General features: G+C 45.1%; 1 protein-coding gene across 3 annotated transcripts; it reads right to left on the minus strand.

The window, feature by feature from the left end:
- Nucleotides 1-799: 799 nt before the first annotated feature.
- FKBP15 (FKBP prolyl isomerase family member 15) lies at nt 800-26046 on the minus strand. Of its 3 annotated transcripts, none has more exons than XM_086763758.1 (29): nt 25918-26046; nt 24414-24523; nt 24003-24093; nt 23294-23363; nt 22094-22168; nt 20957-21055; nt 20322-20471; nt 19275-19343; nt 18591-18734; nt 17978-18123; nt 17259-17307; nt 16471-16590; nt 16112-16211; nt 15253-15356; nt 13622-13715; nt 12686-12795; nt 12166-12276; nt 11369-11463; nt 10588-10690; nt 6931-7102; nt 6302-6438; nt 5806-5961; nt 4969-5106; nt 4514-4606; nt 3950-4060; nt 3336-3443; nt 2374-3134; nt 1947-2037; nt 800-1495 (listed from the first exon to the last, which is right to left on the minus strand). In XM_086763758.1, exons 1-29 carry the CDS (start codon nt 25980-25982, stop codon nt 1421-1423), a joined length of 3747 nt encoding a protein of 1248 aa, XP_086619884.1. In that variant the 5' UTR covers nt 25983-26046; the 3' UTR covers nt 800-1420. The 3 variants fall into 3 exon arrangements, with proteins under 3 accessions (XP_086619884.1, XP_086619883.1, XP_086619885.1); XM_086763757.1 differs by having other exon boundaries at nt 4969-5121; XM_086763759.1 differs by lacking the exons at nt 24414-24523; nt 25918-26046 and having other exon boundaries at nt 4969-5121; nt 22094-22163; nt 24003-24090.
- Between the last annotated feature and the right edge of the window lie 80 nt (nt 26047-26126).

The raw sequence follows: 26126 nt of genomic DNA on the forward strand, positions 1-26126 counted from the left end.
AGTTGCCGCGCTGTGCAACGTGCCACCCCGCTGCGCTCCAGCCCAGGAGCGCCCAGCACGCCCCCGTAAGAGACTGCATTGCAGACCAAACTCAGTTCAGAGCCATTAAGAGGCAGGTGTAGAAACCAAACTACGGTGGAATGATTGTGAGCATCTCCATTTTATTAAGTGAAGGGGGTTGATTTGTTTTGAAGATACTAAGAGCTGCTCGTATGCTGTGTTAGTGCCAGTGAGCGCAGAACTAAGAGTGCTACGAGAAACCCAACCCTTGCCCAGCTGTCTGACCCCACTGCTTCCCCTCCTGGCCCACTTCGGCTGAAGAGTTACGCCCCAACGCCCCGCTGCCCCACAGAGCCCAGTGGGGCTGGGGTACAGCTCGTGTCCCACCATCACCAAGTTTTAACTTGGGCTCTGATGGTCACACTTGAAACAGCAGCAGAGAAAAAGGCATGGGAGATGGGCTTGGTGGCTGCAGGATCTCTCTCTAGACAAGAAGCACATCACACATCTGTATTGCTGCCTTCACTGCCAGTGAAACAACCCAGGAAAGAAAAAAATTAAGAAAAATCTCCCCTCTGGCCACAGAGAAAAGAGGAGCTGGCTGCACAGTGAATCATTTTGGTGAGGCCTCTGGGAGCCTCAGGCTCCTTCATAAAACAGCTGGGGATTGGCTTCTTCCCACAGCAGTTACGAGATGATGCTACATCTGCGCTCGGAGCATCACGCTGACAGAGCCCTGGCCTTCCATACCGCTACGGGGTGCGGGTGCCCCTGCGCAGCAGGCTGCGGGTCAGCCAGCCCCACGCGCGCTGCAGCTCTGGATGCACAACAGTGCCAACCCGAACCGCCTCAGCCCCGGGGTTTCCCCAGGCGCCGGCTGCTGGCTCAGGGGAAACACCTGCCAGGGGCTCTCGCCCACATCTCCCCCTGCTCGATGCTGATACCTGGTGATGAGCCGGCTTGGAGTCCTGGGAACTAACAGGAATCTTCCAAGGAGATCTTTGCTAGGGCTGGAGGAGAGATTCTAGCCTGTTTTTTTTAAAAAGTAGTTACCTACTGCAGGGTCCTGCCAGACTTGTTCTTCTGAAGCACTTCACAAAGTTCGTATTTGCATACAGTTTCTGATTAACGAATCAACGGTTCACAGGAGTAGGACAGCGACACAGGCGTGCAGTAAGACTGGCTGGTTCCTGCAGCTCGTGCCCACCCTCTGCCCACGTCTGCCAGATCAGAGCCATGGGTCCGAGCGCCCACGAGTGCAAAAAGAGCCGCTGGCTCTCAGGCCCCGACACTCTGCAGCACAAGAGCCTGGGAAGTCCCTGGTTGTTTGCAATTGTCCCACGTACGCAGCTCGTTAGGTGCTAAGTGCACAGAAGAGGCCATGCCCAGAGGAGAGGGCTCAGGCTCACCAGCCGGCTCTTCATCCCAGCCAGTCCAGATCATCATCGTCATCATCACCGAAGAGCGGAGCTGGAGGGGGACGCCCCTTCATGCTCTGGAAGTCAAAGCAGAGGGAAACTTGTCAGTCTTAACAGCTTCCCAGTATTTACGGTACACAGTCCTGGCTCCGAAACCTTTCATCAGCTTTCGGGAGATGGCATCAAGAAGCCTCGTTACTGAAGTTTTTGTATTTCTCACGCGATGTCTTGATATTCCAGGAGAGATGCTTATGGGCTAACAGGGAGAGGCAAGACACTAAAACGCTCAGTTACCTGGCAAGTCTCACTCACTTCATGTCAGCGGGAGTTTGTCATCACTGTCTCAGCCCAGGCAACCCCTCCAAACCCACCCAGATATTCTTGATTTACACAGAGAACGCTTGGGAGGCTCTGAGCTCAGCCAGCAGGAGCCAGGCGGTCCCCCACTGCCATGAGAAGGATTGCACAGACAAGCTACAGGTTAACACCTGACCCAGTGAGTAGGAGTGGAAAGATGCAGACACGTACCACTTCTTCCTCATCCTCCTCTTCAGAGGGAACTTGAGGCTTCAGTGGTTTCTGAGATGCTGTTTCGAAGAAGCTGTCATCCTCAAAGAGGCTAGAAGAAGATAAAGAATTAACAGTTTGCTTGCAGATGATGGGATGCTGGTTTTAGAAGTTCCATTAACTAACAATGGAAAAGTTTTGTTGCCAAGGCAAACTTTGAAGGCACCAGTGCAGAATGATACTGGGACTTGGCAGCCACCAAGACCAGATCCTAGAGGAGCTGCACGCTGCCCTCTGCTCAGCTGGGAACTGTTCACCAGGGACAACGGCACCACCTCCTCCACCCCGACACGAGCCTGTTCCCATTGCCCTCCCAGCAGTGTGCCCTGGACAGGCTGGTCTCCACTGGCTCGTGCCGGCCAGCACCGTGATGGTGCTCCAGCCCTACCTGGAATCCTTTTGCCTGGGGCTGGAGCGCAGTTCCTGCTGTCCTGCGGTTTCTCTGATGGGAGCTGAACTCTGCTCTGCTGTGTGGGATACGGAAGTAGGCTCCTTCTCAGAGCTAGCTCCGTCCGATGGGTCTGTGCAGTTCCCTCCCTCGCCGTTTAAGGGCGGGGGCTCTAACCCTCCCACAGGCTCCTCTGCCTTCTGCTCCACAGCTGGCTTTTCTGGAAGTACTGCCACATCTGCTTCTCCTGGTTTGGCTTCTAGAACAGCAGGTTCTGCAACTTCTGCCTGCAGAGATTCTCTGGAGGGACGGCGTTGCGTCTCAGCCCTCCTGATGGGACTGCTCTCCTGCTTTTGCTCAGCTGGGACACAGTCCTTATCCGCCCCGGGAACAGGCTGTCCGCCCAGCACGGGCCCCTTATCAGGATCCAGGCAGGACTCGGCTCTGGCAGAGAGATGCTCCCCCTGGCCCTTCTCATCTGCTGACCCCACAGTGCTCTGTGTCGCCTGCTCTTCCTCGGGAGTTCTGGGGCTGGCAGGCAGAGCAGCAGGCTCTCCTTCCTGGGCAGGCACCGCGGAGCCTGTGGTTGCTTCCCCAGGATCAGCTGGGAGTGCAGCACTCTGTGCTGGGCTGTGCTGCACGGGCTCTTCCTTCGCTCCAAGCAATCCTTCCTGTCTCACCGCTCCTGTTCCAGGTTCCTCCTTTTTACTGTCATGGTCTGGTCTCTCCTGCTGCCTGTCGAGTAGCTGCAGTGTTACAGTCTAAAAAAATCGAGTAGAGAGAACGTAGGTTACACCCTAAACATAAACCATTACAGATCCTTGTATCTTCTACTACTGGGCTGCTTTGCCACCCACGGCAAGTTTCTGCTTCACAGTTATTTCAGACTCAAGGCAAATTTGTGTTTTTAGCCCATGACTCCTCTCACATCGATCACCTTTTATCTCTTATCGCTGTTGTACCTTAATGGTGTTCATGACAACACCCAGAACTGTCCTGCCACTGTACGTCTCTTCCAGCTCAAATTCACCCCGAAGAGACTGAAATACACCGTTCATGATCTTCTTCACCTGGAAGAGAGCAGGACAGGAAACAGACACAACTCATTAACACGGGAAGCACTGGATTCAAGATCAGATACTTCTCCAGGTGAAGGAACAATAAACTTAAACACGTATGGTTTTCAAATAATCCACTTTTCAAATCAGAAATTCCAGCAACGAAGCAGAACACACCACACCATTTTAACTTAGAACCATTTATACAATGGACCAAACCCATCCCTCCAAAACTGAGGCAGGTTGCACAAACCCAAAGCAGACTACACTTATTTCTTATTATTCTTTCCATTTATAAATCTAAACTTCAAAACTTAAGTTTTAGCCTAAAAAAATCAAGCAACAAAGCAGGCAGCAGGAAGACCACATCCTTTCTTCTTCTGTAGACCCTGCTACTAGAAACACAGTGCTTCTGCGGAGAAAATAATGGTTTTCCTTCTTATCTCCGCTCAAAGAGAACTCAAGGCAAACAGAACAGATTTGCTTAGTAAGGAGAAATACTGGGTAGTCAAGCTTACTTCTCCTGTGAAGTCTGCAGGTGAGGATCCATCCTGATCCTTCTCCAGGTCTCGGATGCGTTCTTCATAGCGTGCCTTCAGCACCACAACGTCAGACTGCAAGGCTGAATACTGCCAAAGGGAAACCGAACGTTAGAACATCTCCAAGACACCGCACTGAACCGTTGTCCAAGGGATGGGTTAGCTGTAATCAGTTTTTAGTAAGGGGTAAATTGCTGAGTGGAGTTTTAAGCAGGGCTTTGATAGAGAGTTGCAGAAGACTTGACTGAAAGTAAGAGCACCAAAATAAAAGATATCCAACCAAGCAAAAACCTTGGAGATCCAGAACTGTGTCATTAGCTCTTCAAGTAAGACTAAGAATAGGTATAGCATTACTGAGATCCCAGTGAAATGAGGGCTGGGTCTCATCACTGGACCTGTTCTGGTTTGCTGGAAGCAACATGAAGTTCTTCCTTCCCTCTCAAATCCTGGAACTTGTGTTCTTGTTATTCTGGACACAGATAGCTTGAGGCTAGTGATCACTGCACCCCAGTTCATGTTCAGCTGCTGTGTTATTTCCTTTACCTTCTCTTTGATAGGCTCTAGTTGCTCCAAATGTTGCTGAAGCTCAGACAATTTTTGCTCCTCTACTTTTTTTGAGTGTTTTAGAGCCGCAAGCTGAAAGACAAGAACCAGAGCCCATCAGTTTACAGCCCCTTTTAGTGTCACTTACCTCAAAACAGTTTCTGCTCAAAACCAGTCACAGAACAGCGCAGACAGGCAGAAGAGATTGCAGCTGCTGCTTTAGTCCAAGACCGGCACCATTTTGGCTCTCCCTCATTCAGATCTGCAGTAGCCAACTCACTAGCCCACCAACCCAATGCAACAGATGCAAGTACAGACATGTCCCACAAACAAGACCAAACTCCGTAACAGTCAAGAAATTAAAAGGTCAAGCCACAATTAGGTGGGAGGGGACTGTTGGTTACAGCTACTGGTTATTTGGCATTACATTTCAGGAATAAGGAACAGCCCTTTACCTTCTCTTCCAGCTGGGACACCTGCTGCTGCAGGCAATCTCTCTGCTCACACACCTCCCGGTACTGTCTAACATGCTGCTCCTTGGCCGAGGCCAGCGTACGTTCACATTTGGCTTCCCACTGGGATTCCAGCTCTGCCTGGATGAGTGATAGCTGCCCGTCATGTAAGACATCATTAGGAACACAAACACAATCTGTATTTGCACAACAAGTGGCTGCAAGCTCCTGCCCTAGGCCGGAATACCTACAGATGCAGATGGCAGCCCTGCAAGTCACCAGCTCCTGCCCACACCTCTCAGAATTCAATTCCCACTACAATCCCTCAGGCTGGCCTGAAGGTCTGGCTCAGTTTTCAGATCTCCTGGCATATTTCTAAGCACTCTTCCACTCATCCGCAGTCCTCTGTTGTTCTCTCCACTACAAACTCAACGTGGTGCCTCTCCTTTCCTCAGTCTGACACTCTAACACAGTCTGAGCCTGATGCTGCGTGCCAGTCTGCATCAATGCTGCACCAAAACTCTGCAGCCGTGTTTGTGGCCTGTGATCCGAGTCAGAGAAGGGCTGGCACCTAGCATCCTTCCTGCCTACTCAAATCATGCACTTCCTTAGAGACACATCAGTGTAAAGCCTGAAGTCAGAAGCACGGCCAACAACCACTAGCAAAGATATTTTAGAAAGACAACAAAGAAGTGAACCCAGTGTTAAAGTTAACCCCTAAAATCAAGCAGATAACATTTTCATTCTTCCACTACCTGTGCCTTTTCATGACTATTTCCTACCTGTAGGTTCCTACAAGCCTTCCAGACAGTTATTGGAGAAGCTCTCATGACTCCTCACCTGCTCTGCTGCTGCCTGATCAGTCGAAGTTCGTGCCTTTTTCAGCAACTGTCGGAGCTTGTCCAGCTCCTGCTGATATGATCTGCGTATTTCTTCCATCTCTTCCTCTGCTTGAGCTCTCTCTGAGAGGGATTTCTTCTTCCTCTCTGCAAGATTCTGCAAGACAGAAAAAGACTCAGAATAGGCCAGACTGCACCAAAGTAGCTTCTCTTCCTCAAGCTTCCTTGAACACAGAATCTTATCACTCTAAAATCAGGCTCAGACTTATTTTATAGCTAGAAAGGTTAGCATATTATGGTTAAGATATTAAAAAAAAAAAAAAAAAAAAAAAAAAAATAATTCCCATAAGCACCAAGGATCTCCCAGCACAGGAATCCTTGCCTGCAGATGAGTCAAGATTCATCTAACTTGCATATTAACAAGCAAGAATTTTTGGTTAAATTTCAGCACACAACTGAAACCCTGCATCTCTCTGCAGTGCTAGCAGCGGACATACCCTTTCAAGAGTCTCCTTTTCCACTCTTAGGTCTGTCAGCTCTTCTTCCAATGCTGTAATCTTCATGTCCAGCTGTTTGCGGCTCTGCTTCTCAGCTCTGAATCTAGTCTGAGTGTCCTCAGAGGCTTCTTGGAGCTCTGCAAAAACACACTTTACTGTGGGTTTTAGTGCTACATATTTCAGATTAGTACATTTGGGGGCTGGTGGGAAGAACAGCGTCTCTTGCACAATGAGATCAACACTACAATTTGTACCCGCAGTGGGACCTAGAATTTATCAAGAGCTGCTTCTCTAGAACAGCAATGCTTATACATCAGCTTTAATCTCCACTTTTCAACCTCTGGAAAAACCTATTGTTTCTCTACAAGGTGTTAGATAGTAATGCCAAGAGCTTGCTTCTACAGAAGGCATTCCTGCGACAGGATGATTTTGTTAATTGATTCCGCCCATTTCCTTTCAGTGGATGCACACACCCTTCAGATATTTCAGTGCATCAAGATCCTTCTTTGATACCCTTGTGACTGACTGGAAAGCAGGAATAGATACCCCAGAAGGAAGGAAAACCCTATGACTTACAAAAGAGGAAAAAGAAGGACATAAAGGAACTCTCATGGGACAAGAAGTCTTACCTGCTAGCTGTGCCTGCAGTTTGTTGAGCTGTGTCTCATGTCGCTCTGCCTCTTGCAGGGCAGCAGACAGCTGTTTCCGCAGGTCCATTTCCTTCTTCTGGTGGGCAGTCAGCTCCAGCTGCAGTTGGGAAACCTGTGCTGTGGCAGCTGCCAACTCCTCTGCAACTTTGGCCTGTATCACAAAGTGGAGCAGGGAAAACGGAGGGGAAAAAAGGGATATGCGAGTGTGAGGAGGCACCAGAACTGGTGAAGAACTGATAAGGTACTGGAGACTTTATCAGGGGAGATAAAGTCCTCACAGCACCTCACAGACATCTCCAAATTGAAGAGGTAACGATAACTTTTTTTGCCACGTTACTGTGAGCTGTTTGGCTGTAACCTGTCCAGACTGACTAGAAAGTTGCACAAGGCAACCAACAACCTCATCACCACGTTAGTTCAACTCTGAGTTTTCCTGAAAAGCTCAAACGTGTTTTTAAGACAAGTAGCAGTGCCTGGTGGCTCTGCTCAGAGTTTTCAGGCTATGACAGCATCTATTCAAGTAAAAGCTTGGGCTTCAACATCTAATTATCTTCAATAAGCTTACAAATCACTGAGAAGCCACACAGAATGTAGGCTTGTTCCAGCCAGAAGAGCACACAGCACACAGTCACCCTGAGGTGCCTGTGCAGGCAAGGCTGTCGCTTTGGAGCACAGGTCTCAGTAATTTGTTGACCTGTTTAGATTTAGTATTGCTCAAAGTCAGTGACTCATGGAAAACCAGGTACTAATCCAGCTTGTTAGACCAGCTGTAAACATGTTAGGAGAGGCTCAAGGCATCAAGACAAAGACACGAAGTCAGGTTCTCAATCTTGTTGCACAGGACACACAAAACTCAGAGGATGCTCTGCAAAGACAGAACTACATCTGTCAGAAAACATCACTTGCTGCAGGGAATACCTAACCAGCTCCTGTACCTGTGCCTACGTTCAGATTCCCAACAGGCTTGCACACTCTCGTAATGGATTAGTTCTCCTAAACTGGAGTTCCCCTCTGTGTTAACCCCATAAGAGAACCAAAGCCTCTCTTCAGACTATGACCACCACCTTCTGGCAGAGCAGAGCTGTGAGCAAAATTGTTCAAAGTACGGTGAGGACAAATACATGCTGACCTCGAGGGCTGAGATGCTACACCATTTATTTTGATGAGAAGGCAGCATTTTAACTGAAACTGGCTGAAATCAAATCTGCTTTCCTCTTACGTTTCCATAAACGTCTTGCTGCAGGACAAGATACTAACTCCTAGCATGCTAAAACCAAATCCAAACCCTATGGCACATCTGAAGGTTATTCTAACACTTGGCTTTGTCTTTAATGGCAAATATAGAAAAATAAAGAGGTTTTTCTATGCCAGGAACTGTTACTAGACTTATGTTTCTGCAGTGAATGCTTCAAGTCTATACTAGCTCAGCTCCAGCCCCCAGGTACCAAGAATCTTACGTGATCTGTATCTGCTCTGACAATTACATGATCATGTCCTGTTTCTCCCATGTGGGAGCTGAAACAAGCAGCAATATGACGAAGCTCTCAGAAAGGGCTCCCCAAAAAAGAGGGGGCCAATGGCTACACTGTCAGTTATAAAGCCCTTTTCCAATTTGAAGATCTGTGCTAATTCAACATCTGAGGCAACTCTTAACATCCATCAGCTTCTCGACAGTTCAAGAGGACGCTGGGCTGGTGCTGCCTAGGGCACAGTTCTCTATCGTCTACACAGTCAGCAGACACACTGCCTCACCTGGTCCCAGCCCCGATCCACTGGCAGCATGCGCTAGGAAGAGAAAGCAGTGACAGGAAACAGGAAGAGTTAAGAACACACTTGAAAGGCAGAGGCATTAGTTATCATCAGAAAAGCACAATGCTTCATTACAGGCGCCTAAGGTACGCCAGAGGAGCCTTTACATTACCCCAAGAACTGTAAAAGCTTAAGACAGGAAAAGGCAGTGAAACCTGGCTTACAAAGCAGCTAGAGATATCCTTACAGGTACGTTACACACCACACACGTAGGAGCAGTCCTATGTTTGACTGGCATTTCACTGCACTGGAGAGTGTGGGGTATTGCTTATCACTGTGGAACAGCAGCCTCCAGCTAAAGCTGGGATGTGCGCTGCCAGGATCTATAATCCAAAGCAGTAAGCTATTAATACCTTTTCTCAGTGACCCTGGGTACAGATGCCTGGTGTGTACCACAAAATAAATGCCGAATCCCAATTTTTAAGTAAAGAATAGACGAAACAGCTTAAAATTCTCTTCCCTGATTCTGTCTGTCCATAGCTATCTCAGCAGTTGGAGTCACAGAGCAAGCTAGGTTAGATAAAAGGAAGAGGAAGGAATACCAGCCTTCATATTTACAGTCAAAACTAGGGGAAATCTCCCAGCGCAAGTCATGGTCTTAGCCTGAAGTCTAGTCACGTAATAGTGTTATCACCTAGGCAGGGACTGCTGAACCAAGTGGAGTCCTACTGGAGGTAAGGCCCAAACGACTCCTGAAGATCTTTATTTATACTTCCAAAAGATGCTTCCTCGGCAAGTTACTTAATGCAAAAGCTGGATGTTTTTCTCACTGACAGAAAGGAATTTTATTTATTATGTCAACCTGACTTACTCCTGGTTACAATCTCTCACGCTCCCTACATGTTATGAGTATGCAACCTGGGCTCTCAGTGGAAAAATACAGCTCAGCTCGGCGTGGTCTGCTCAGACTGACAAACGCGTGTCAGCCACTACTGCTCTATCTTTCAACCTACAGAAACACTGGCTAGCACACTTTGGAAAGCAGCAGTTTCCATTACCTCATGTGCACTAAGTCACAGTTCTCATGCAGAGAACTCATCATCTCCTATTTGAACTGGAGAGATATACAAGTCAGCAGGGCAGCACGGTGCAAGACAACTTGGTGTAATTTAAGAAGCCAGTGCTGGAGGAAGCACAGACACCATGCAACTACAGACCTCAGAGCGAGCCTGCCTGGGCTAGGCTGTCACGAGTGGACATTACAGGATGTGCAGCCATGTACAAGTGCCTTTGACTAGTTTGAAAGCTACTTCCCAATGGCCCCTTCCACAAAAGCACAAAACATTATTGGTAGAAACAACCAGCTTTTGATTAGTATTAAAACAAACCAAAACAACAAAACTGTAAAAAAAGTGCAATGAAGAAACTTTAGTAGGAAATAATTATTCTTATAGCTAAATTCACTCCACATCAGTTAAATAGAAGGAATTAAAAAAGACTTCTGAAACTGTTGGTGCAAGTACATAAATGAAGTACATTTTCAACTGAGAAAGCCCTCTGATACACACAATTCCTCAACATGTTGGCCATATATCTATAAAGTTAACAATAGACCAGATACCTTCCTGTAAGATAAGAATATTAAAGCTACGACAGCATAAAGACCTACATTTATATCCTATCTGCTGCTTTTCTTATGAAAGCCATTAAAATATTCAAAATGTTTCTCAAAAAAGCCTTCAAAACATAAGTTCAGAACTGCAGTTGTCTTGTAAGAGAACTGATTTAAGCCTTGACTAACAAGGCCTCAGCATGTCTTAGTGCAACAAGCAGCCCCTCTCCTGGCTGCAGCCAGACATCTCTGGCTCTGCGCATGGTCACCATTACCTTCTCCTGCTCTGCATGCAACACTCTTGCCTGTGTGTTTTCATTTGTCGTCTGCAGGGAATGGTTCCTCTGCTCCATCAGCAAGTTACTTTGTTCGACATATCTGTGGAACAGGAGAAGACAGCATGAGCATTTACATAAATACATGGCCTGGAGCAAAAGCCTCAGATAGGAAAGGTGAAACTCCAAAGCAGTTTTCTTCATGACAAGTCCCAGACAGTTTTCCCTGATGTCCTGTACTAAGAAGAGCCTGATCTCAAAAGGGTGCGAGAGGCGTGCCTGCCGCAGCAGAGATTGTATCAGTTTGGGTAAGTGCTTACCCCTCTGCAACAAGTCTAATGTTCCTATCACACAGTCAGGAGGCTTGATAACCTGACAGGCACTGACCTGTGCCATTTCCTTAAACAACTTATTCCCCTTTTCAAACTGAATGGAACACACACCCAGCAGTGGAACCAGCGAAACCACATCCCCTACAATTTCTTCCACCTTACCAAAAAGCTAGCAAAAGTAAAATAAATCCCAGAAGCTGAGCAAGTGTGCTCAAAAAAGACAGGGGTTTTCCCTCTCCCACTTTTACACATTCACCTTTACTGTAAACCAGAATTTTGGAGATATGCCCTGCAGGGGTGGGGGGAACCCACACTTTTAACACCTTAAAAATTAAAAATATCAGAACATGTGTCTTATTCCTAAATAACACCCCTCCTAGCTATGCCTAACCAAGTGTAAGCTAGGAAGTCTTGCAGATGCAGAGAGGCTGTACCCTCCCACTCCTTACCTCTGATTCCGCTCAATCAACTCGCTGATCTTCTCATTCTGCTCCTCAATCCGACTGCTCTTCTCAAATATCTCTTGCTTCAGTCTCTCATTCTCCTAAAGCAGAGGCCAGTATGAATATTCATCTTACTTCCTTGCAGCAGTACCTAAACCTTTGTTTTGTACAGATGCAGTTCAGTGGTGAAACTTTATCACCTTCTGTGGTAACATCACATGAAGGTGCCATGCTATACTTATCAAGAATCCTGGCAGAGGACAGCGGTTGCCAAACCACATTCTAGAGAATATTATGTCTGGCTGATTTTTTCACTCATAAAAACCAAGATTGTAAGGCTGCTCCCTAGAAAAAAAACTATGAAGTGTTAAGACAAAGTAGTGAAAAAGAGAAGGAGATGGTTCTTGCAACACAGTACTTCAGCAGTGAAACTCTGTTCTGCAGTACGCTGTGGGTTCAGTCTGTAACAATTTAAGAGACTGAATTTCTCTCACATGAACCTTTTGCCAAGGCCTATTAAATACCAGTATACCAACTCTGGCTCAGAATGTTCCCAAACCACAAACTGTTGAGAAAAAGTTTTTGGTTTTTTTGGTTGTTTGTTTTTTGTTGGTTTTGTTTTTTTTTTGTGGGAGAGGGGTGGAAATCATTCTCTCTCTCATGCTCTTACCAAGGCACCCGGTTTTGGCCACACAAAAATAGAACACATGAGTGGATGGAGATTTGGGCCTGATCCTCATCAGGAATAACACAGTGGGCTCCAGTTCCTCACAGAAGTAGTTAACAAGGCTGGCCATGCTCACCTGGATTATGCGCTGGATATTGCTCATGATCATGGAGGCTTCCATAGTAACAGAGGAGATACCAGGCAGTAGTGAGCTGTTACCAGTGTTTTGTTTCTTCAACTCCTCCACCTGCAGGGACAAGCCACTCTTAAACCAGATGAAATTAATTTATGGGTGTAGGTAAGAGTCAGACATCTGCAGAGATCCATTTCATGGTTCCATCTGATAAGCTGTAGGGTATAGGCTACTGAATCAACTGTGACATCCCCTGAAGGGCAGTGAATCTCTCCAAACACAATGCACCATAGGATATTTTAAGACAGTAAGAGACAGCACCTTCCCCCAAGCCTAGGCTCAGCTTTTTCAGAGTGGCTGAATTGCTACCACTTCAAGGTCTGAGAATACTGTAATTTTCACCAAGTTAGTACATCAATTACAAACTTAATGCAGACATGTAAATACAGCCAACTCCGCAGACTACCTTGGGAGAGCAACTAGAAGTAACGTCGCTAACAAGCCTGCCTATGCCATACATTACCTTGGCAGCCAGATGATCCATTTTATCTACTACTTTGCTAACGGCCATTCGGATTTCAGTGTTATGCTGCCGAGCTTCTGTCATCAAAAAGGAAGTAACGTCCCCAGAAACTTGAATGGAAAGGAGAGAGATCTACAGTCACAAGGGGAAAACGCCTGCATACAGATATATCAAAAGCAATGCTTAGCAGTTTGAAGCCTGCCAGATAGGAGAGCCATTCTCAGACAGAAATAAAAGGGATATGGAATCTGAAAAACTAATAATGTAGGCATTTTCCAAATAACATGAATAGGCAGGTTTATGACTAGAGGAAATTCTTGAGCCACGTGACAGCACTTTGGTCAACAAGAGGAAAGCCCCCAGACACACTAGAACAGTACACAAGAGGTACTATCAAACGATAGGAACAAAGGTTGGCTTCTGAAACTTTGAACTGAAAAAAACATGCTCCAAGACAGGTTCAGCTATACTCTTTACCAACAGAGATTACCTTAAACAGTTCTTTAAATGCCTTTAGTCCATCCTAGGTTGGGTCTTTTTTTGGGCTATGCCCTCTCACTTGGTAAAGGCCTCTACATGTACGCTTAAATTCTTTCCCAGGCTGGCAGGACAGTTGTTTACTATTACAGTTATAGTTACAACTGGAAGCACTAGCTATAAAATACCTTTAGTAATACATAGCCTTGGGAATACACCTAGAAATTCCATCTCCTTTCACACTACACAAAGCTCCTTAAGATAAGGAAAAGATGGATATTTACTGGGAAGTGTTCGCCCCTATTCGGTATTAAAAAATAAGAATTTGTGGAACAGCATGGCATTACAGACAGGATGAATATGTACGTGTATGCTACCATTGCTACCTAAATAATCACTATAGACAGTTTACTGCAGGTATTGCAGCCTTCTGAAAAGCACGTAGTTTTTTAAATGTACCTCGGTATGGTGCGGGATACATCTGTCCTACAGGCTGGAGCTGAGAAGCAGATGCAGCAGTTTGGGGGTAAGCCAACGCCATTCCTGGATACGCCTTGCAGAACAAGTTCAATAGATTAGAATGTTTTGATATTTTCCCCCCTCCTCACACTTAAACAGTTCTCACCGTTTTTTAAGCCCCAGAGCTAGGATGTATTTGGAAAGGAAAAAACCACAGAATTAAGGAGCTGGAAGTCCAGTTACACAACGGTCATAGGAAAGGGAAAATAACAGTCACTCTTCTTTCAAGTCTTAGATGTGTGTTCAAGTTACCACAGCTTAGGAAGTCACCTTCTCCACTGAGCTTTAAGCAAAAGCATGCTACCCTGTGTTTGTGAGAGGCAAAGAGAAGCATGTGAACCGCTCACGCTCAAGTTCTGCTAACTTGAACACAAGGCTGTCCCCAGAAAGCGATCAAAAAGTACAACACAACTTGATTGCAACTTTACTGCTCAGTACTTACCAGTAAGAGCTAAATAGACTGAAGAACATATTAAATGCTATGAGTACCTCACTCATACCAGTTTACTCTCTCAGGCAAGGGAAAAAAAAAAAAATTACAATACATCTTGGGCCATGTTTCTAGAAGATTTCAGGACATCAGGGTCGAACTTTCAAAACAATACATCCAAATCACTGTCAGATTAAAACTTCACTTTAATCACTAGCTTCTGTTTCAACAAACAAAAAAGCCTATCTTTTTTATCATGTTACTTGCCACATCTTCCTCATTTTCAACACAAGGAAAACGCAAAGCCAAAGCAATGCAATGCCACACCAGTTTTGGGTTTGGTGTGGGGGTTTTTTTTTTTTTTTTTATGGTTTGTGTGGATTTTTAATTTTTTTTTTAATATATTTTTTTTAGAACATAGTGGTTTTATTCATTATCAAATATTTTCTTCCTCTGCCTGGACCCTTTAAAAATAAACAGTGCATCTATGCGACATAGGCCACTGATTTCCAAAAGCTCCAGAAAATAGGTTAAGTGAAAAAAACCACAGGAAGCAGATTGTAAAAAGCTTGGCTTTAGACTTCATAGAACTGTTTGTACCATAGCTTTTGATAAGTCCTCACTATCTGAGGTGGAAAATACATTGTGCGTTAAGCCCCCAAAGTTTCCTTGTTAGCAAGCAGATTGCATCACTTCACAGCAGCAGTATCACAAGCCTTTTAAAAGGATTATTCTTTTGCTGGATGAAAAACCATGACCCACAAACATGTTAAGTGCGCAAATGAGCTCTCACGGATAAACAGACCATGACCAATAAAAATTTCAACTAAAATGCTTTTGTTTTCACCTGCTCTACAAGTACTTGGAAGTTTTATTTTATCCACTACAAAAGCAGATATCAAAGTCTAGTTAATTCTTAGTTCAGCTTTAGGAAGCCATCAGCAGGCAGACAGCTAGCCCTTTTTGATTAAATTCTAAGAGGCATGTGACGGGAACCCGAGAATGCCAAAGAAGAGTCACAGGAAGCAGCCTGAGATTCTCATCCTTACATGCTGCTATGCAGTCCTTGCTCCCAGCGCTGGAGAAGACAGTAAGACAAAGGACAGAAGTGCCAATATTCTCCTTGATTTCATTTTGGTACCTGAAAACCCTGTGCTCCTCCAGGCAGAGCTGAATGGGGCTCGATCGTTGCAGGTATTAAAGCAGCAGAAGATACTGGGGGTGTAGAACCAGATGCCTGAGGTACTGAAATGGAAGAAAGAAATTCAGCACGCCATAAAGTAGCTAGAAGTAATTTAACTCACCTAGTGTGAAATGGTAAAAAAAGTCACTAAATAAACAAAATTTTAACACAACCCCGTCTGCAGCCTTGTGAAAATTAAATCCAGTCAGGCAAGTGATAAAGTGTCACGTGTCGTTGAAATTCCACTTCTAGTTACACTCACACAACCTCTTTTCATTCAAACAAAGGTGGCTCTGAAGTTTCCTGCCACAAGATGTTACTCAGACTGACTCTAAAGACCGCTCAGCTGACCAGCAGCTGACATTACTATTCCATCATGGGAAGACAGGTCAAGCTCACTCCAGAGCCGCCAGCACTCTGATGCCTTTGCTATTATTTCCATCATTTTCAAATAAAAAAAAAAAATTCTGTTCACTGGGAAAGTATTTGTAACAGTTCCGTTTACAAATCACATGTCCTAGAAATCTGTGTCACCCCAGCACGCACGATGACAGAGCAGCTCATGCGCTGTGCCTGCTCTTCCTCAGGCAGAAACACGTGCACAAGCTCACAATGAAGATATATTCCAAGGACTTCAGTCTTGTGCTTTATGAATTAGTCTTGCTTTGGACAGCAAGCCTCAGAAGCCTATTGGAAGCTATCCATCAGTTCCTAGCTCAGTTCCTGAAAAGAAGCCTCTATTTGTACAGCCCTTGTACTTGAAGCCTCAAATAAGTGACATTTCTCTGTACCAGTCCCAGGCTCGCCAGCGTATTACCTTGTGCTGACACTGTGGGCAGTACGGCGTGAGCTGGCTGTGATGGTCTCCCTGAAGATGAAGCCAATGGTTGTGCTGTCCCTCTCAGTATATTTGGATCCTAAAAACATTTCTGCATGTTACAAGGAATGCTAAAGAATAAGCAAACAGTTTGAACCCAAGATCACTTGAGACTAAGTGTTATCCAATTAACCCAACTGAACTAGATAGGAGCAGTGGAATCGTTAAACCCTTTTGTCACAGAAACATAGAATGCTTTCCCTGTACAAAGGGAAGTGGAGCGCATAGCAATAGCTCTCAAGGAATTCACTGTAGAAAAAAGTATAAAAAAGGTCACATTTACGTGATTGGTGATGTACCTCTATTTCTGAGTCACTGGAGTCAAGCTGACTACCTGCTGTTCCAGCAAGGAAAGGCAGCATGGGCTGTCCCATTTTAGCCATCCGAGAAATCAGCTTTGCCTTTGCAACATCTGGATTCTAGAAGAAATGTTCGCAGTTACTCTTCCTTTGTCTCTCAGCCCAAGCTTTTCAGACATTATAGAGACATCTGTCAAGATCAGACTCTTCTAAATCACCAACTTAATGATTCTGGCTCTTTCAATTTTCCAACGACTGTGTGAAAAACTGATTTTCAAGTACACAAGATAACACTTGGATTTGTTAATCTGGCTTGCTTTATATACTCTCCTGGGATGACACTGCTGTCATTACACAGAAAATTATCCCTGCACACAACACAGCAACAAGAAGAAAATGCGTTAAGGAAGCTGCTTAGCAGCTTTTTCTATTCTGAGGCACATATAAAGAGTCTTCTTCCCACGTAGCTACATAAACTTATACGGAACATCCCAATTAAACTTTTTCATTTATTCAGGAAGACAACTAGCCTTCTGAGCATCCACATGGTCAAGGTAAAAGGTAACTCTGCATTTAAGAGTAGGAACTGGGACTGAGGTTCCTCACATTCTGCTAATCCCTTCAAAAACAAGGTTACAATCTGCTGTTAGTATGGTGAACATTTGAGAGCACCTCCTTGCATGATGTTCACGTTATCTTCAGCAATACTGAATGCAGAGGTGAAACCAACCAAGCTTCCCTCCTTAAGGCTTCAAATCAGTCAAGAAAAAACAAACACCACTACTTACTCCCAGCTGTTCACTGATGGAGTTTGACTTGGCCCGAACAGCCGGCTCCCTGAAAAGTCAAACAAGTGTATATTGATATCAGAGATTAACAAAAATGAAATTCAGGATCCAATATTCCGCATTTCTAAATACTGTCAAATACACTGCCCCTAGGAAAACTCTTTTTTAATGAGAATTTATTTTAGCTTACTTTAGATTCTTTGCAACATAACCTGCAGATGTCAGAATATCATTCTGGGCAAGTCCCATGGCTGTGGAACAGCTGATTACAGAAATATGGTTTTGCTGATTGCTGTAATGACCACATTCTGGTACAAACAATTTTAACCAAGTCCTATGTAGTTAATTTAAGAAACAAATGACAAAGCAAGATTTGCAATTAAACAAATCAGCCATTACCCATGACTAACTTATGATTATACTGCCACCTGAGATGAGAACGCTGTTGCAGCAGTACTCATACAGCTTCATCATGCTATAGAGGAATGACTTTCCTCTGTGCCCACTTCATTTTCTTTAAATCTGAAAGTCAGCATTCAGGTAGAAAATCTCCTGCAAGTTTTGTTAGCGAGCACTCCCCTGCCACACTGATGGCACTAAGTTGGAACAGGGAGGACCCATGTTTGCCAGGTGATGTATTCGTGCAGCACTGTGCCAGATGCTGATGAGCATTGCCATCTTTTAACACAGTCAGTTGTTTTCACCATGCTGCTTCTTACCCAGGCTTTGGAGGTATCGTAGACGGAGGCAATAAACCAGTGTCTGCAGAGAAGCCGTCTGAATTGGGTACTGGAGAAGGTGCAAGAGAATCCCTTGAACTAACACTCTGTCCATCCGAACCAGAGCATTCCTTTACCATCTTCACCTTAAAAAGCACGCAACAAAAAAAGATGTTTTTCTGGGTTCCCAAAAAAGATTTCAGCAACCTGTTTACTTGTGATGGCTACTCCTCTCTCAAGCTAATGCACTTCAAGTAAAAGCACAAAACTGATTCAGAACTGGAGAAGCTGAGTCTTTAGATCCTGTCACTCCTCACTATGAGGATTTTGTTTCCCTAAGTGACTCACAAATAAGACAATTAAAAGATCCCAAGACAGTTAGAACAGACATCTCTTAGTAAACAACCTAGAGGGATTTTTTGAGTTTAGGGTTTTGTGGTTTGTTGGCTATTTTTTTAAATTAAAGATACGTATCTTCCTGAGGTATTTGGTTTATAACAGTTTCTGAGCTGCAGTTCTCATGCCAACGGCAGATTTTCACCTTACAGACAGACGCTGCCACCCAACAGCCACACAGCAGATGTAAAACAAACGCTTGGCAGGAGACACTCACCCGCCTAACTTCCACCTCGAAAACTAAAGTCGAGTCCGGAGGGACACGGCCAGCCACTCCCTGAGCCCCGTAGGCCCACGCTGGAGGAATGATGAGATACCTTCGTCCTCCTTTCCTCATCCCCATCATTCCTTCTTCCCAGCCCTTTGGTTTTCAGGGATAAAAAAGAGGAAGTAAACAGTTTGATCAGTGACATTACAGTTTCTTCTAACTACATTGATTAAGACTGCTTCAGGCACCAGTTACAGAAGATTCCAGAACACATATAGAGAGGTTCTTGTAAAATTCTATTAATTTTCAGTCTGTAGCGCTAAACCTTTTTCTTACAAGTCATAAAGGCCCATTAGAAATTGCAACATTAACTTCAGAATAAATATGTAGCTCCTAACGTGTTCATAATGAAATCAAACAGATACAGCAATCTCTAGCATGAAGGCTGAAGGCTTCCAGGTCTCCGTATGGTTCCAGAAACCTGGTTCAAGTTTTAGATGAATTATTCAGGTAATGGAAGTGACCTGAACAAAAGTATCTCCAATTCACAACCTGATTTTATGGAGTAACGTACAGAGTGTTTTCTATCAAATGAAACACGTAACAGAAATAATGCATATGAATCCTGAAGATCTTCAGTAATTCAAAGCTCTGAGACTTCAATTATTATAATGAAAGTGCCGGAAGTTCTACCTTGATGACCTTTCCAGATCCCAGCTTCAGCCGTAACAGCTTGTCTTTGTTAACATTTGAGTCAAACACCTAGAGAGTTGAACAAAAACACAAAATATGTGGACTTCCCAACTGTTCCAAGATTCTGAACGCACTTTACACGTTCCATAAAAACTCTTATGTGCTATTTCCCTTTGTGCTACTTCCAAAATTAACTCTCAACAGACATAAGACAGAGTATGGCTAGAGCTTCTAGTCCATTGCACAGTACCATTTCTTTAAGTGAATAATAGCAGGACTCAGGCTTCAAAACTGCTTTGAGCTTGATGGTCAGGACAGGATTGGGCCAAGTAAAACACTGCACAACAGGCTTATATCAAGCAGCAAGCAACTGCCTGGAAGTTCTGTACATTAAACTAGGACATACGCAGCTGAACTACTCTTCAGATTAGAAGTAAGCTTTGCTATGTACCATTGGTACATAGAGAGAAGCATGCCAGGCAGACCAAGAAAAACAAAAAAATCCCCTAAACATGAAAACCAAAAGGCCTTTTTTTATAGCAAAAATATTCAACTGCAGATGGATGCAAATGCAAAACCCTTTTCCAGAAATTTCACCAACAGCAAATCCAGCAGAAGTGTTTTAAAGGTAATGCTTTGAAATATGAAAGCATTTTGTTTGCTGATCAGCAAGCTCAATTTGACACAGCCGTGGCGGCTGTAAAAGCAATTCAATTCTGTTAACATTTGGAGATGTTGTGTCAGGCAAGGCCCATCTTATCACTTCCTCAAGCTGTTTCCAAAGGAGCATAGCTGGCTTCACTGTCCCTTCTCACCATTTTTATTAATACTAACATGTGAGAGCGCTTATGAAAGTTAAAAACATCTCAATCACCTCCTCCTGAACAGTAATGGAATCCCTTATTATTCCACAGGTAACCCAGGACCTCATTTATGGTGATGTTGAATACCTTTAACATCAGCACCAGTACTATGCTAGGTGTGGCAGGTTCCTTGCAGGGACTATCACACTCACTTCGCATCAGGAGGTCATAGAAATGTCTTTACCTGTCCAAGCCCGTTGTTCTGGAACAGCCAACCTGTATAGGCAATTTCCAGAGAGTCTCCTGCTTCTACTCCTTGCCCTTCTCCAAGGAGGAGATCCTGGTAGAGGACTGAATTGAGCGCTGGGCAGCTGTTGCATTTGGCAATGCACACCTGCAGAAGGAAAGGCTATCAGTGTCTCCGGCCATTAAAACAGAGCGGCAAGTTTCGCTATGACTCATTACAGATCTGATCCATTTCTTACTGTGCTGATCAAGCCCAGGTTATGGGTGCACTTAAGGGGTGTTCCATGCTTCCTGGTGCTGAATTTTGCTGAGCTATATAAGAAGCAAGTACCTTCTGCTCTACAGAACAGTTAGTCTTACAGTACTTGAGAATCTTGATTAAACATCCCATCAGAAGTAACAGGCTCCCTGCCCCAGAGAAGTCTGGATCTAATGACCAAAACTCAGTCAGGCTCATCACACACCTGCCTCAATCACAGTCACGCAGGTGCTCAAAGCTGAACTTCAGTGAAAAAAGTATGACTGACTTCAAACGTTTCAGCAATAAGGTGCTCTCAGAGATACATCTCGATTTGTCTGTTGTTCTGAACAGGTCAGCAAGTTATACCTCGCACAAACACAGTAAGTACTTACCTGTTTGCTGAAATCCATTGCTGCCTTTTCTGACTCAAACATGATGGACCAGTTTTGTCTCTGATCATCATAGAACGTACTGTAATTGTTGGGTTGAACCTGCAGGAAAGGAAGTCAGTCCTATGTTACACGTGAAAAGATGCATTCAACTAAAATAAAAAAAATCCACATCCAAGAGGAGCTTAAAGAGCTACTGAAATCAAGCAGAGGAAGAACCTTGCTGTATTACTACCCAAGTTCAGAACACACAAATTAGCTTTTATTTATGAACTCATTATTGTGCAAGAACTATTGTAACTCAAATACTTAAGCAAATATTGAGTTCTTCCCAGATGCTGCAGCTTTCACATGATGGTGAAAGCTTTCACAAGTTTCTTTGAAGCTAAGTTCTGTAATATATACTGAGATTTTTAATTGTAAGTAATCTCCTTTTCACAAGTGTTGATTATATTCAGACTTCCAGAATCGATTGGAGGAGTCACTCTTTCCTCATTTCTAAAAATCCCTGTCACCACTAGCTGAGTACATAAGCCATTAATCTTTCAAAATTTCTATCCATCAAATAAAGACATTTTATGGCACTAATGACAAGTTAAAAGCAGCAAACCAACACACTGATTTTCTGTAAACCTGGTAGAAAATAGAACTTCCTGAGAGATCCCATTTTAGGATTTACAATGCTCCAAACTGTTTTTATCAGCAGGAAAATGCTGAGTGCTAAATTTCTGAGAAAACACTTCCTTGCTATCATTTCCTTCTGCTTGCTTAGTTGTATTCTCTCAGTCACTTAACTACAAGTTATTAGGAAGAGGAAATTTATTCTGTTTCTATCCACTGTAGGACCGCAAAACTCAAAACATCTCCTCTGTGATCTAGAGGTACACACCTCCTGCAGCGTACGAACTTGCATTATGAAATCTACTGATGAAGGGCTCTGCAAAAGGCAGATGTAGCAGTCTTGTGCAGTATTAGGAGGAGCAGAACAGCGCTCCCAGTCACTGTGATACCTCTTGCTGCCTCAGTGAGATGTTTGAGCTCAAAGGCTATCATCTGAGACTTAAGAGCGCATTTCAGAGTCAACTCCTGTTTGCTGTGAACAATACAGATCATTGGAAGCTTTCTTATCCAGAGTCTTACCGTGAGTACGAAGCCTGGATGGATCCTTGCACTTGCGATCTGTTGCTGCTGACTGATGTAAAGGAGGATCCTGTACTGGATTCCACAAGGAATTGGGCAGGGAAGAAGAGCAGAAACTCAAAACATTTTCAATTCTAATGTGCTTTGTCAAATTCTGATCCTAAGGCTACAGTATTTATTTACCAAAATAATCTTGCAGCAGCATTTTTCACAGTAAAATACTTAACACTGTACTTGTACTTATGGCATACAGGCATAAAGCCAGTAAGAGCTTGCTCTCTCAGTAAGAGACTGAGTAATAATAAGCTGGAGGGAGTTTTCCGAGTATTAAACAATGCAGATATAACATTATGGTGACACACTTGGCTTTACTAGACACAGCCTACTAAGGATAAGTGCTTTCCTTTACACACCTGCACTCAGCATAGCTAGGTGGTGAACTGGGAGCCATTCGCTAACTGTTCCCAGCTGTGGTATTAGAAAGGCAACTCAGCTTCCCTCTGCAAGCCCTGTCCTTCCCAGCTCCCCCATGAACGCCACACCTGAACACCTCTCGGATCAGTGATTTGGGAAATAGTTTACCAAACTACTATTTTTTTTTTGTTCTTGCCAAAGCAGAAGCAACTCAGTGAGACAACAGGAATTAGGAATTGGGGGATACAAAACACCATAAATACCAACGTCAAGGACAGATCAGAGTATTCCAAGTATCTCTTAAACACACCAATTCACTGGGCACCCCAGTGTTCTTGGATGAGTACTTGGGAAGGGAGGACTGGGGAGGAGAAATACTTTTACCAAAATAACAAAACATACGCAAAGTATCTCTGTATTATCGGACAAAATTTTGCTTTATATTGATTTCCACATGCACAGATTTGTGATCCAGTTGTCAAAGACATTCTGAATAAATACCAAAATCATTTCAAGAAACACCAGGAAAGGTGCAGTGCCCGCAACACTGCAAAATATCTCAGGCTCAAGCTGTAAGAGATCTTACAAGTTTGTGGACTGGAGAAAAGAAAGATATCACCAAGGCAAATGGCTGAGCCATAAGCAAACTCAGGAGGGCAGGACAGAACAGTGGAACTAAGACCTCCAACATCAAAAGCAAAGACATTCCAGTGAGCTCAGAGAAACACTGCTTCGTACCAGTGCACTCTTGGCACGAAAATGTTCCAGTAGTGAAGTGTTTCTCACCTCTTTAGTAGCATGGTTCCCCACTACAGCTGCTCCATACTTGCCTTGCTTCAGGTACTGCCCATTTGCACTGGAAGACAAGCGAGATATTCAGCTGCAGAACTGTCCCTGCCCCAGCTTTCTCTCTATTGTTGATGAGTTTTTCTTTAGAGTTCAGGTCCCTTTCCTCATGCCTAAAATGTTAGGCAGCCTTTCTTTCCTTAAAGAACCACAACTTTCTTGCTTGCCCACAGACTACAGGAGCATACACTATCGAGTTTGAGCTGAAAACTACTCCTTTCACAGATCCAGGACAAATGAGTTTTCACATAACGGCAGTGTCAAATGGACAGAGAATTTTACTGCTGTCACTCTATGCTCATGCCTCAGTTTTCCACAAGGCAAGGTATGAGACACAAGCATCTGACAGAGCTGCCCAGAAAAAGTGCAAGTGTCAGGCCAGCCACCCCAGGATGCAGTTCCCTGTAATGGTCAAATCCAGAATTTGCTGTTTATTTGACAACCGCTTAACCCCGAACTGCAGCACAGTAACTGAAACTTTTTTTGAGCAGAAACTTGTATCGCCTTGTAGCACTTCTACCACGCAGACACAAGTCTATATGCAATGGTCTTTTCCCACTCATTCAAAAATATCTTCCCTCTATGATTAGCTCTTAAGCTCCCAGAGATGCAGACTAACAGGTACTGCAGGAAGCCACGCTGCACTTACTATCGATAAGCGTGAACCGCAGTGGCCATGAACACCGATGGTGCTCCTGAAGCTGCTGGGGCCGCAGGAGCCTTCTGGGCTGCCAGACCTGCTGGAGAACAGAAAGCAGGAGTGCCTGTCAGTGACACAGCACCGCCACATTGGCTGGCCAGTGACAAATGCCACGGCACGTTCCTCCCCCCAAGGAAAAATAACTCCAGAAGAAGATTAAAAAAGAAAAGAGAGATGTTCCAAAGTCACCAAAGGCCACTAGAGTAACCAGGTGTAAGGAGGGTACTAAAGGAAGAGAATATCATTAATGAAAACGAGAGTGAATTATTTGCACTTCTGTTCTTCACAAAGGCCTTCATCCTCCCAGCAAGACACACACGCTGCCAGGTTTCTTCCCCACGCTCAAGCCCAGTTACTTACCAGCTGCTGTTTGACCCTTCTTAGGCTGCTTTGGTGCAGTGTACTGGAAGAATTCATTCCCATGGCTTGAAACTGTTTGATCCAGACCAAAGAGGGAGGCCAATCTGACACTAGAAAGAGAAATAAACTATTTTATCTTCTTTAACACAGGCTCTATAGATAAGGTACACCATTCTTTGTAAGTTATATCAAACATAAAGTGTCTACCATCACTTTAGAGATAAACAAAGGGATGCATGTTAAGCAGCTCTATACTAATTAGCCATTTAATTTTGAATAAGCAGAACTTTCAGAAGAAGAGGCTGGTGTAAGTGGTACAATTGTGTTTCATTTCCTCAAAAGCTACTGCAGGGAACAACCAAGGACTGAAACTACATAAAAAAAAAAAAAAAAAAAAAAAAGAAGTTACTTCAAAGCAAGGACCAGGACTATCCTCCTACAAAATAGCTGACTGTTACAATACTGAAAAAACTATGTGACAGCAGAGAAGCCACCATTCAGCGCTAGAATTTTTCTTCTTGAATGTCCAGGAAACTCATTCTTCCATTAAGTTTTAAAATGGCAGATACTCTCCTGTCAAAGGGCTGAAGGTTTAATCCTGCAGGGAAGCAGGTTACTCCTGCAAGAGATGTTGTTTGCAGTTTTACTGCTTTAAGCCCATTTAAGCTCACCTACTCCTGCCATCAGGACACAAGTGAATAATTGAAACTATGATGTAGAATCCACAAGGGACAACCCCACTGTCAGTGGGCCTGCACCATTTTACATGAGATGCTTTGAAAATGACCATTTACTAAAGAGAGAGAGGATTAGTTGACAAGACTTGCTCAACAGAAGCTCCTTGAAGAGGGTGAGGAGCGAGCACGGCTGAAATCACAACTAATGAGGGATCTTTGAGTGGCAACAAGTCACACCGTGTAAGAAAAATCGCGTGTGATGCCATTAAAATGGTATCAACAAAAGTCGAAAACTCCTGAACACGCTTCAAGTAGCCAACTCTGTTTAAAAATCCCCCACCTGAGCATTTTCAGGACCTCCCGCTTATACCCTTACTCAAGTGAGAACACCCGTGTAGGATTCCCCCCGCTCGCCCCCTCCCCCAGCAGCAGCGAGCCCCGGGCAGCCGCGCCCGCTCCCTCTGGAAGGGCTCACCCCTGCCCGGGCCGCGGGCCCCCGAGCGCCCTGTCCCCAGAGTCACCCCCCCCCGGCCCCGGAGCCTCCCCCCGGCGCCAGGCCGCCTCCCGCCCGGCCGGGCTCACCGAGGGGCTCCCCGTCCGCCCCCACCGGAGAAGACCCCGCAGAGCGGCCCGGCCGGCAGCGAGGAGGGTCCCGCAGGGCCCCACAGGCCGTGGGCCCGCCCGCCGCTCACCGGGCCGGGCAGAGGCGAGGCCCAGCCCCGGGCTGCTCAGGGGGGCGGCAGCCCCGCCCGCCCGGGGCCCGACCCTTCCCCGAGGCCGCTGCCCCGCGGCCTGCCCGGGCCGCCGCCCCGCTCCCGGCCGCTCACCCGCTGGCAAGGGGCAGGAAATCCGCGTCGTCGTCCTCCTCCGCAGTCCCCGCCGCTCCGAACATGTTCGCGGCCCGACCGCCGCCCCGCGGTGTCGTAAACGCGTTGCCCGGCAGCGGCGGGACGGGACCGGCGCGGGGAGGGGAGGAAAGAGGAAGAGAAGCCGGGCGGGGGGGCGGGGCTTACCGGTTACGTCTGACGGGCGGGGC

The sequence above is a fragment of the Chlamydotis macqueenii genome, chromosome 20, assembly GCF_036417535.1.
Source record: "Chlamydotis macqueenii isolate bChlMac1 chromosome 20, bChlMac1.mat, whole genome shotgun sequence".
NCBI classification, from domain to species: domain Eukaryota; kingdom Metazoa; phylum Chordata; class Aves; order Otidiformes; family Otididae; genus Chlamydotis; species Chlamydotis macqueenii.

Excerpts from the sequence above, each read along its gene's own strand:
- FKBP15 (XM_086763757.1), bottom strand. The coding sequence starts at position 25,982 with ATGTTCGGAGCGGCGGGGACTGCGGAGGAGGACGACGACGCGGATTTC. Across the intron at positions 17,308-17,977 it reads ACGATACCTCCAAAGCCTGG|GGAGCCGGCTGTTCGGGCCA; the intron begins GTAAGAAGCAGC and ends TTGACTTTTCAG. Across the intron at positions 11,464-12,165 it reads ATATCCAGCGCATAATCCAG|GAGAATGAGAGACTGAAGCA; the intron begins GTGAGCATGGCC and ends CCTCTGCTTTAG.